The sequence below is a fragment of the Helianthus annuus genome, chromosome 4 (genome assembly GCF_002127325.2).
Source record: "Helianthus annuus cultivar XRQ/B chromosome 4, HanXRQr2.0-SUNRISE, whole genome shotgun sequence".
NCBI classification, from domain to species: Eukaryota; Viridiplantae; Streptophyta; class Magnoliopsida; order Asterales; family Asteraceae; genus Helianthus; species Helianthus annuus.
Window position 1 is genome coordinate 119,340,021 of NC_035436.2, and position 12,967 is coordinate 119,352,987.

Sequence of the window (12,967 nt, forward strand, 5' to 3'; positions counted from 1 at the left end):
TTCCCAAGGATTTACCCGGTCTTCCTCCTCCCAGATCCGTCGATTTTCGTATTGATCTCGTACCTGGTGCAACTCCTGTCGCTAGGGCTCCTTACCCTCTTGCACCTTCCGAGATGCAAGAGTTATCCAGCCAGCTACAGGAACTGCTCGATAAAGGTTTTATTCGTCCAAGTACCTCCCCGTGGGGTGCTCCCGTATTATTTGTCAAGAAGAAGGATGGTTCGTTTCGTATGTGTATTGACTACCGTGAACTTAATAAGCTTACCGTGAAGAACCGTTACCCTTTGCCCCGTATTGATGACCTCTTTGACCAACTATAAGGCGCGTCCTGTTTCTCTAAGATTGACCTACATTCCGGATATCATCAACTACGTGTTCTCGAAGATGATATTCCTAAAACCGCGTTTCATACTCGGTATGGACACTACGAGTCCGTGGTCATGCCTTTTGGTTTGATTAACGCACCCGCCGTGTTCATGGACCTTATGAGCCGTGTTTGCAAACCCTATTTGGATTGTTTTATTATAGTCTTCATTGATGATATTCTGATTTATTCTAAATCTAAAGTTGATCATGCTCGCCATCTATGTCTTATGCTTGAACTTTTGCGGGGTGAACGTCCATATTCTAAGTTTTCTAAATGTGAATTCTGGATTGATGAAGTGCAGTTTCTAGGGCATATTGTTAGTAGTCAGGGTATTCATGTTGACCCTTCGAAAATTGAGGTAGTAAAGAATTGGTGTACGCCTAAATCCGTGTCTGAGATTCGTTCCTTTCTAGGATTGGCGGGTCGGTTCATCGCGGATTTCTCTAAAATCACTGTTCCTCTTACTACTCTGACCCAGAAGGAGAAACCTTTTGTTTGGGGTCCCGAACAAGAGGAGTCCTTTCTGATCCTTAAGAGCCTTTTGTGTAATGCTCCTGTTTTAACCCTACCTGATGGAAATGACTAGGAATGGCAATGGGCCGGGCTTGGGCCGGGTATTGGTAATCCCAGGCCCGTACCCGGTTGTAATTCTTTGGCCCATACCCGGCCCGTTACCCGTCGGGTATTTTTCGGGTAATTACCCGTCGGGTATCGGGCATACCCGCGGGTATCGGGTATACCCGTTAATTTCTTAAAAATACATGTTAGGACAGATATACATTTTTTACTTTCATGTTTATATAATTTACTATTTTAATGACTATAATAAATGAAAATATGACTAATAACTTACATATCATAATCAGACCACATATACTAAACTAAATTAAAACGATTACTTAATTAAATAATTGTATCAGGACCACCTATTTGCATAAAACATCCACATAATAAAGGGCGATAGCTTCCATATCCAATATACATGCTTAAAAATAAGTTATATGTTAACTAAACACTTGCCAAATAAATAACCACATATGACTATAGAGGAGGTAATAAATACATTTACTAAGTTTATATATATGGAAATCTATAATTCGGGTATTATTCGGGTAAATGGGCCGGGTATCGGGCGGGTATCACTAAATCCCATACCCGTACCCATACCCGAATTTTTTCTATTTTTAAGCCCGTACCCGGCCCATACCCATTGGGCTTCGGGTATACCCGACCCGTATGTTTCGGGTTTCGGGTATACCCATCGGGCTTGTACTTTTTTGCCATCCCTAGAAATGACGATTTTGTGGTGTACTGTGACGCCTCGAACCGTGGATTGGGCTGTGTGCTCATGCAGCAGGACAAGGTTATCGCTTATGCCTCTCGTCAACTCAAAGTACATGAGAAAAACTATACTACTCACGATCTGGAGCTTGGTGCGGTTGTTTTTGCGTTAAAGATTTGGCGACACTACCTTTATGGTACTAAGTGTGTGGTCTTCACCGACCATAGGAGCCTTCAACATATCTTTGACCAAAAAGAACTAAACATGCGACAGAGGCGTTGGGTGGAATTGCTTAACGACTACGACTGCGAAATTCGCTACCATCCTGGTAAGGCGAACGTAGTGGCCGACGCTCTTAGTCGTAAGGCTCATGTCCAGGCTATCCGTATATCTAGTGATTTGCATGCTTGTATTCGCGAAGCTCAGTATTCGTCTGCTAATGAGGGAAGTCTATCTGTTGAAGTTCTTGGTGCTAACATTGATCAGCTTGAAACCAAATCTGATGGTCTTCAGTACTATCTAAATCGCATCTGGGTGCCAGATCGCGATAATCTTCGTGAGCTCATTATGAATGAGGCTCACAAATCTCGTTACTCTATCCATCCAGGCGCCGATAAGATGTACCAGGATCTGCGTATAACTTATTGGTGGCCCGGCATGAAGAAGGACATTGCTGTGTATGTTTCTAAGTGCCTCACCTGTCTGAAGGTGAAAGGTGAACACCAGCGTCCCTCCGGACTTTTAGAGCAACCAAAAATCCCAGTTTGGAAATGGGATAGTCTTGCTATGGACTTTATTACCAAGTTACCCCGTACACCTGCCGGTCATGACAGTATTTGGGTGATCATTGACCGTCTAACTAAATCCGCCCACTTTCTTCCTATTCGTGAATATTATAAAGTGGAGAAACTTGCTAGGATCTATACCGATGAGATTATAAGTCGCCATGGCGTACCTTTAGACATAATCACTGACCGTGATGGTCGCTTTACTTCTCATCTTTGGCAAACCTTTCAGTCCGCTATGGGTTCGCACTTGAATTTTAGCAAGGCCTTTCATCCTCAGACGGATGGACAGACCGAGCGCACTATTCAAACCCTAGAGGACATGCTCCGTTCTTGTGTCATCAACTTTGGTGGTAACTGGGATGCACATTTACCATTGATAGAATTTTCGTACAACAATAGCTATCATTCCAGTATTCAAATGGCTCCTTTCGAAGCTTTGTATGGACGAAAATGCCGATCTCCTCTCAGCTGGCAAGAGGTTGGGGAAGAGCAGTTCACTGGCCCTGAGATTATTCAAGAGACAACGGATAAGATTCTTCAGATCCGCGATAACTTGATCAAGGCTAGAAGCAGACAAAAGAGCTATGTTGATAGAAGACGCAAGCCTCTGGAATTTGCTGTTGGAGATCGAGTTCTTCTCAAGGTATCTCCCTGGAAGGGAGTAGTTCGCTTTGGTAAAAAGGGAAAGCTCGCTCCTCGCTTTGTGGGTCCTTTCGTGATACTTGAAAAGATTGGCAAGGTGGCGTACAAACTCGATTTGCCACAGGAGCTAAACAACGTGCATCCGGTGTTCCACGTATCCAACCTACGGAAATGTCTAGCCAATGAGGAACTGCAAGTTCCTCTGGAAGACTTGCAAATAAACGAAGCTGTTCAATTTGTGGAGAAACCGGTCGAAATCATGGATCAAGCTGTCAAGCGTCTGAGGCGCAACAAAATTCCCATTGTCAAGGTTCGATGGGAAGGAAAGCGTGGTGCTGAATTCACTTGGGAGTTGAAAAGTGATATGAAGGCCAAGTACCCGCACCTCTTTGAACAATCCTCTTCTAAGATTTCGGGGATGAAATCTCCTAAAGGTTGTAATCATATTCAGATGATCATTTTGTTTTATCAACTCTTTAATCTGTTTTTATTTTTCAAAACATGCAATATCGTTTTCAAAACCTTTAGTGCAGATGTGCTTTTGTTTTAAAATTTCTTCCTTTTCAGCTAGCTCTGCAACTTTCTGTTTTAAGATTTCATCTTTTTCAGTTATTCATTTTTGTTTTAAAACTTCTTCTTTTTCAGCAAGTTCTGTGCATTTTTGTTTCAAAAATTCTTCTTTTTCAGCACAGAACTCGCATGGTTCAGTGCATTTCTTACACTTAGAATCATTTTTCTCATCATCTTCTTCACTTTCAGCTTTTCCACTTTCTTCTTTTTCAATCTTTTCACTCTTATCTTGTTCTTCAACTGATTCATCTTTCTTTTCTGTCTCAACTCTTTTCTTTTCCTCTTCAACCTGAGCCATCATAGTTTTTTCTTCTATGTGGACCACATTCTCTTCATTCATCACTCTTGATACTTTAACCATCTCCTCCACAATTTCTATCTTTTCTTCTTCTCTCTGCACTCCACTAGATCCTGAGATGCTTTCGAAGTAACCTGCAGACATATTAAACATTTCAGGAGACATCATAGATCTTAAACATTCTTGCATTCTTTCTTCAGTAGAAGAATAAACTCTATCAGAATTTTCAGGAGTTTCCTTAAAATAAATATCTTCTTCATCTGTTTGTTCAGGTTCTTTGATTATCTCAGCAAGCATTGCAAACCCGTCATTATTTGGACTATATTTATTCCAATTAAATCCTTCATCTTCCTGATGTACTACCAATGCCTTTTTCCTTTCTTTAGGTGAACTACCTTCGATCTGAAGCTTTGTCGTATTTGACTGCGACAATGTTTTATGGTATATTGCTTGTTTATAGTAATCATTATGGAAAGGATTGATATTGCCCTGATTTGGGATTCTCTGTTAAAATGTCTATGTTGTTTACATTTGAAACAAGTGACTTTTGATTTGTCAAAGCCAAGCTTTGAGTCAGAACCCAACATACAATCTATTCCTGTGATTTCCATAAATCTATGCATTCGTCTCATAATGCTTGCCATGTTCCACATGATATCCATCAACTCTAACTCTTCTTGATCAATCTGGTCATAGTCTTCTCTTGTCATCTCAGAATTCCCAATTCTTCCTACAATCAGGCTGTCATATGACTCTAGAACTGATGCCGGAAATCCCATATGTTGTTTGATTGTGGATTCACTTAAACCTTGAGCATTCTGCAGATTAATCGCTATATTGCATTGTAACACTTGAGAACTTGAATTGCTTTGATTTGAATATGAATTTGAGCCTTGTGATAATTTTGAACTCGGGGTTGAAGAATTTGATTCAAAACTTGAAAATGTCGAAAACCCACTGCTATTGTTTGAGCTGTTGGAAGAGAATCCAGAAAATCCAGTCGAGTTATCTGCATTGTATGTTGTCTGAATCTTCGGGCTTTGAATATTAGATACACTATTGTTCTTGTAATACAGACTCACATCTTGCTGCGTGCTAGAGCTCTGCATTTTAGCTGTCTTTCTGAACTCTAATTCATGTCCTTCCAGCTTTTCGATAAACATTTCAAGAGTAAAACCATAATACTCTCCACTATTTTTCAACACTATCAGGTATGTTGTCCAATCACCATCCTAAGGCAATGCATTAGCCAATCTATCAACTAATTCTTCATTACCTTTTTCAATCCCCAATCTTTTCAAAGCTTTCACCAAATAACAGTATCTCTCGATTAACTATTTCATTTATTCACCCTTCAAGCTTGCAAAAATTTCAAACTCTTTTGTCACACCCGAACATAGGCGAAAGCACGAGGTTTGATCGTGATTGATTCTCATTGCATACGAATTAGCAAACATACTATATGATTTAAAATAAACTCCAATGCCATTCATAAGTTCAAACATCAACAAGAGTTAACCAAGTGTTTACATCACTTCAAAATAAAATAAGTTTCAAAAGTCTACATCATAATTCAAGTTCTTAAAAGATAAAGGAATTGTTCCTCATATCCGCAAGGAGGCGAGATATGATGAACAATCCAACAAAAGAGGCATGGAGTTAGGACTCTTGACATCTTGAAGCGAAAACCCGCAAAGCTTTCAACTAATTTCCTGAAACACTTGTAAGTTTGAAAACGTCAACAAAGTTGGTGTGAATTCATGCAGTTGTTTTGTAATAAGTTACGCACTTGTAAGATGCATTTGTATGAAAAGTGGTATGTTACTGTGAAAATAAGATGTAAGATAAGATGTGAAATGTAAGGAAAACGAGATCATTAATGTTTTGCAAGGACATTAATATGTGTGACGACATAAGAAACATCCAAACCTAGAGAGTACATGTCTTTTTATGATCTATTAACTTTGACATATAAATTTCAGAGACGTTGACTTTTGTACATGTGAAATGAACTCACATATTCAATATCCCGAGGGTTACTGGGAATGAGAATGGGAATATTTAGTTATTTATGTATTATATTAAAGATTAGATATTAAATTGATATATAGCTTAACTTCTTAAGAATGAAAATTTGTTTCATTTATTTATATTTATATATATTAAAAGAAAGTCTCAATGAATAGAAATCTAAAGTACCCATGGCTTAATAGCCTAGTGGTATCTTGGGGGGGGGGGGGGGGGATAAGGCTTTGGGACCAATAGGTTCTCGGTTCGATTCCCACAAAGGGGGGTTTTTCCCATATTTATTGGGTTTCCTCCTGAATTGGTGTATAGGCAATATGCCTAGTGGAGATGGATATGATCGGGTGGTTCCGCTGGTGGCACGATAATACTTTAGTGGTCCGTCAGTGATCCAAAATTTGCCGTTCAAAAAAAAAAAAAAAATAGAAATCTAAAGTTTTAATATTATCCTTATTTTAATTTTTATTGGAAATGGATATCATGCCACTATCGTAGTAAATCGAACTGAGACCGATAGTGAATAGTAATTTATTTATTTATTTTATCGCAAACTATACGAGTGCCTGTAACAATTTTAAAAGTTCGCATTTTTTAATCGTAAACTAAACGAGTATCGATACGTGATGAACCTAAGATTTCAACCGAATATCGTTACCAATATTGATAGTATCAGAATCGATATTTTTATGGTTTTCGATTGATATAAAACACGGGTCAATATCCTTTTACGCATATCACGACTTTCTTTTTTTTGTTTCCTCTTTCAACTATTATAACGAGTACCGGTACAGGAACAAACTGAACCGATACCAACCGAATTCTCGTTGGATGGGGGAAAACCACTAGTTATTATTGTAATAACATGCTTTTTTATCATATTTGACACCAGAGCTACCCGTTTTGATAGTTAAAAAAGCTGGTCCAAAACCCAAACCGATTTTGCCCCGTTACCCAATAAGCTTGACCCGCCTAATTTCCGGCTAGTTTCCACTCTTACAGCCTTTGCCCCTTAAATTTACTTTCATCAAAAACGGTTTTGGCCGCTTGCATAATGGCACAAATTTTAACCAATTTATTTATCAATGGGTCGGATTTAGGTTCTATTTTATCTTTTAACGAGTCAAATTAGTAAATCAAAATAAATATAATAATCAGGTCAAAAGTCGCCCAAAGTCTGTATTTTATATAGAAAACTTCCAAAATAATATTATTAGTATTGTAATAATCTACTTTTTATGTTCATATTTGACACAGCAATCATATGTAATAATTAATACTTACAAAATGGCACATGATCAGAATCCATCAATGGCAATTATTTCAGATAGAAACATGTTAATCTTGTAACAAAAAAAAAAAAATGGCTTGTATTTATAGTATTGAACCTAAGATGTAAAAGAAACAATAATTCGTTTATTTTACTCCCTACATTTAAATCGGTGGATTTCTAGACATGAGAATAAATTATATATCATCACACAATAACTAAACTTAACAATCAATTCAATAACTAACCTTGCCTAGCAATCGTCAAGCCCCGAACTGGTCCGGTTCATTTTCAGTTATAATTGCCATTATGTTCTTCCTTTGACCCGATACATCATGCTCAAATACGAGGCAATCTGGCGACCCGATCAAAATATTCACGCATTTTTCATTTTCATTTCATTTTCTTGGACTTTAAATCACTTCAAGCAGGGGATTTACAAGCTTCAACAACTAAACGGATACGTTCCATAACTACAGGAATATCGTTTTCATCTAACGTAGTAAAACAGCATCTGAACCATCCAGGTTCAATGCAGTGACAAGACGAACCGGGGGTTATATTGATCTTACCTACGTTTAAAAGTTTATCCCACAAATCAAGTTCCCCTTTTTCGTTATAAGGGCGAATTAGTCCACTCATATCGCACCAACAGTACAACCCTCCACTGCTCTTTGTACAACCGATTCCGAGTTCTTTAAGACCGTCCACAAACAAGTCGTACATAGTCCTTAATCGTTCTCGGTTTCTTTCAGTATAACTCTTGATAAACGTTGTATCGGAAAGCATAGAAGTTACTAACCGCTGAGTCGGAGCTGAAACTGAAGAAAACCTCGTCATTTTTCGAGCAACGGTCAGAACGTTTTCGTTATACGAATATATAACCCCGACCCGAAAACCTGGAAGAGATAAATCTTTCGATAGTCCATAAACTATATGAACCCGATCTTTATCGGCATCTTCTGAGTCGATTATTTCTGCCATACTTACAAATTCTTCATCACCGAAGGTTGAACCGGAAAATATTTCATCAGATATGATGTGAATGTTCTTTTCTCTAGCAAAATCTAGAAGACTTAAAAGGGTTTCGCGGGTCATTAAGTTGCCAACCGGGTTAGAAGGGTTTGACAATAGGATTCCTTTGACTTTTTGGCCTCGTTTTCTTGCTTGATTAAATGCTTGTTCGAGAACAGGAATGCTTAAAGTAAAATTGTCGGAGCTACGACAATGGACGGGTATTAACTCGACTCCAGTTCTCCATTTCATATCCCTGTCAAACCTGCATAAAAAAGGCAAAATGGGTATTGTCATGAAACAGATTGAACCAAAATTTCAACTTCTCTGAAAAACAAAAATATATAGTGGCCCGATACAAATACAAAATCATATTGAGTTAATTACACATATAGCCCTTGTGGTTTATTGAAAGTAACACCGAGTACCAACCTTTTCTTAGTAACAGGTTCAGGTTCTGTGGTTTCGATTTTGTAACACCTTTGAGTATTGTTAAATCAGTGTAACATGACTAAAAATATATAAGGGTACTTTAGTCATTTTACACTGATTTAACAGAAAAAATAACAGCAGTTAGCCTTAATACTCAAAGGTGTTACAAAATCGAAACCATAGAACTTAATCTTGTTACAAAAAAAAAAAAATTAGTACTCAAAGGTGTTACTTTCAATGAACCACAAGGATTACCTATGTAATTAACTCAATCATATTATGTCAATAATTACCTGAATTTTGAATAAAAGGATTGGTAGGTTTTATTAATCAAAACTACAATGTGGTCTATTTTTGACCCATTTGACATGATACCTTTTTGCTGATTTCTTATGATTTTGCATGTTTGACACATTAGAGATATAACATATAGCCCGAATTGACCCATCTGTGAGTAAATGGATCAAGATTGCCATCTTTAATTGAAGGGTTTCTATAGAGTAATATTGGATGATGAATTTTTGAGTTTTAAGGCGTTAATTAATAATGTAATGTTTTGAAAAATGCAATGAAATTACCCAGGGTAGTATGGAGCAGGTATAAGAAATGTGTTTCCTTGGTCTGCCAAAGCAAAACAAAGAATCTCGATAGCGGGAGTTGCACCAGATGTTAACACTATTTGAGAGGGGTTAAATGTTACAGTTTTTCCCACTACTTGTGACATCAAACCAGCCATAGCCTGGAAAAAAAGATTAAAAAAATAAATAAAAATCTACTAACTATCATACATTCGTAGATCATAATCACTCAGAAAAAAAAAAAAAAACCCTAAATGGCATCCATAACATGAAATATAAACATTTAAAATAAAAAAAAGCAAGCTCCACAATCATGCAAAATACATAGACGGTGAATAGAGAGTACACACTTGTGTTTACAACAATATAATGTAGCCTACCACATATCCTATGATCAACATGTAAACAATACAAAACAAAACGTTAAAAATCTACACAAAGGTTAGGATACACGGTTTGACAATCGGTCGCAATCTAAATATCATTAATACCACCCACATCTCCCAATCAAAAGAAAGACAAAGTCACATGGTATGTGTTACTACAACGACTACTACGTAACAACAATTCAGGCCAAACCTTTGTGGACACAGGCGCTGACGTTAGGCCTGAAACATCATCCGTATGCTTTAAAAGCAACAAACCTTTTAGCATTGTAGCTATATAACAATTGTAGCACCCATCCCATAGAAAAACTTTTAATAATTAGACTCGTGATTCTTTCGAATCCTGTAACCGACAGAATAATCAACATCTAAGTAGTGAAAGAAAATTACCAGTTTTAACTCTGGCATTCCATCATGTGGCTGGTAGGTAACAATGCCACTAACACTCAAACCACCACCAAGTATAGACTCATTCAAATTGTTAGTAATCCAATTCTCAATCAAATCCAGTGTCAACTGCAATCATCACATCACAATTATTAACACACAGCCAAACATAACTAGGACTGACAATTCCTAACAGAATATACCCGATTCTCGGCCAATCCGAGCTGAACAACACCACCAGGATTACAAAGCCTATCGTACGGATCCGAAGTAGCTTTATCCAATCCAATGTAATAAGGCGAATCATTGGCTTTGGCAATAGAAGAAACCCTAGACGACACGTGTGGGCGGCCACGTGGCAGCAACAAATTAGACCTGGAAGCAGACCTAGAAAGGTCCGTCAGATTACCCGGTGACGGAGGGTTCGAGGCCGGTGGCGAACGGCGTCGTTTGAGGTAGAATTGGAGGAAGTAGAACATGGCGCAGGGGATGACGGAGCCGAGAATTAAGCCGCCTCTGCCTTGAACGATGCCTTGTAGAGGGACGATGAGTCGCATACCTGTTGTTGAAGAAGACGGTTGGGGTTGGGGTTGAGGTTGAGAGTCGTCGTCTAGGGCGGAGTTGCGGAGTCTCCGGGGGCCGGTTTGAGTCATCGGCGGTGTGTGTGTGTGTCGTAAATCTCCAAGTGATTGTGTTGCTTGGCTGAGCAGTGATGCCTTTCTTTTCTTTTATTTTCTTGGGTATACTATACACATATCACACCCATGGAAGATGGAACTTAACTTATTTCTCACATTATTTATTATTATTATTATTATTATTATTATTATTATTATTATTATTATTATTATTATTATTTTATGAATTAACATCAAATACAAATTACAATATAAATAAGGAGAGTAAGAAGGATTCTAGTTCATTGATACTACATTTAGAGGGTTAAGATTAGTTTTAGAAAAAATAAAATAATAGAAGTGCATAAAAGGAATCCTATATATATTGACTTTCTCTCTCCACATGCAAAACACATGCTAATTCCCCCATCAAATTTAAGAGGTCCATAACTTTTTCATACCACATTGTTTTAAAAAAAAAGTCACCATAATAACAAGTTTTTTATATTTAATACAACTATGATATTACTATATAAAAGTAAAATAAAAAATTTCACTTTTACTGGGTTTTCTTTGTATTGTGTTAAAGGTTATAACCATTGTGTCTTTCAACTGTGTTTTGGTCCATACATTTTTTCACTAAGGTTTCTATACATTGTGTTATTATCAAAACTTATAACACAATGTCAATTTGGGTTCTATTCATTGCATTTTTATCAGAATCTATAACACAATGTATAACACAATGAAAATGATGTTATATTTGGATACTCTATACATTGTGTTATAGATTCTGGTCATTGTCTTGATTCTGTTATCCATTATGTTTAAATCTATTGTTCATTGTGTATTAATCTGTTGTCCATTGTGTTTTAGTATGTTGTCCATTGTGTCTTTTATCTACTCTCACTAGTTGTTTCTTTTACCTGTCATTATCAATTGTGTTTTAGTATGTTGTCCATTGTGTTTTAGTATGTTGTCCATTGTCGTTTTAATCCGTTTTCGATCTGATTTCGATTACGGGTATTAAAATTTAATTACGAAACTAAATATATCATAAAGATTTCGTATTTATCGACGTTGTCAGTATTTTGTTTGGTTTTTCCGTTATCGTTTAATATCCAGCAGTTTTTCCACAGATCGTCATACGCGTACTGTAAAATCGGATAGACGTTCCTAGGCATACCAATGGCCTAATTAAGTTAATTTGCGTCTAATTACACTACTTTTAATCGTCCTAATGTTTGTTTTTCGCGTAATTAAGAGCCGTAAATTACCGGTTGTCACACAAAATTCCACTTCTATTCTTATCCAACGAGTACAATGAGGGTTAGCTAAGATTTATCTAATTGAAATCTAAAAAATAGCAATGGTGCATGATAAGTGGTTTAAAGGATAAATAAAAAATAATAATGTATTGTACCAGAAACATTGCTAATTTGCTATGGATGTACATCTACCCGTCTCTTGAACTTAAGGTAGGTCCGATCAACATTAAATGCTTTGTCATATTTATAGTTTTCTCCTTCCCACATGTCACACCTTGGCTTTGCGGAAGCGTGGTTAATTTGGTGTGACTTCTTAATACCATAGCTTAATCATAACAAGCTATATGAATTAAAAATATGCAAGATCATCCATTAAAATAAAAATATCAAAACATCGTTTTAACGGGTTAACACCCTATCAACCATAAACTTGTCCCACAAACATTACAACCCTAAACATAACATAACATAACATGATTCGAGGACTGTGACTTGTCCAGGAAAGAGTCACATTCCCCAAACCCTGGATGACCTCGGTGACTAATGCAGCGGAAAACATGCCATACCGTGCCAGATCTTTAATTCCCTGAAATACATGTAAGTTGAAAAATCAACAATAATGTTGAGCGAGTTCATGCGAAAGTGAGTAAATAAACCTTTGTATTTATCAAAAACCCTGGTATGTAGCAAATAAGGAAAAAGAGATCACCAATGGTTTGCAAGGCCATTGATATGTGTGAAATGCAAGTAGGAAGGCTCAAACCTAGCAAATTTATGCGTCGGGAACAAAGTCATCCCAAGGTCCGTTATGCTGGACCTGGGACTGGGCTCGCTACACCCAAATAGATCTACCGCTCCTGCCCCTCGGTCCTACCCTGAGGATTAATGACCTCAAGTTTCCGCCTACCCATTCACATGATCTAAAAGTAACAAACCTCCTTACGCTAACCATACCATGTATAAAGTAATCATAACCATTGTAACATGTATTTCACCCCCGCAGTTTAGAAAACTGAAAACAGTTAAGAGAAAAGGGGGACATGAAC

General features: G+C 37.3%; 1 protein-coding gene across 1 annotated transcript; it reads right to left on the reverse strand.

The window, feature by feature from the left end:
- Window positions 1-7,295: 7,295 nt before the first annotated feature.
- Window positions 7,296-10,804, reverse strand: LOC110930631 (probable aminotransferase ACS12). The gene is made up of 4 exons (XM_022173979.2): window positions 10,240-10,804; window positions 10,040-10,165; window positions 9,264-9,424; window positions 7,296-8,518 (listed from the first exon to the last, which is right to left on the reverse strand). The coding sequence occupies exons 1-4, from the start codon at window positions 10,687-10,689 to the stop codon at window positions 7,663-7,665; spliced, it is 1,593 nt and encodes a 530-aa protein (XP_022029671.1). The 5' UTR covers window positions 10,690-10,804; the 3' UTR covers window positions 7,296-7,662.
- Between the last annotated feature and the right edge of the window lie 2,163 nt (window positions 10,805-12,967).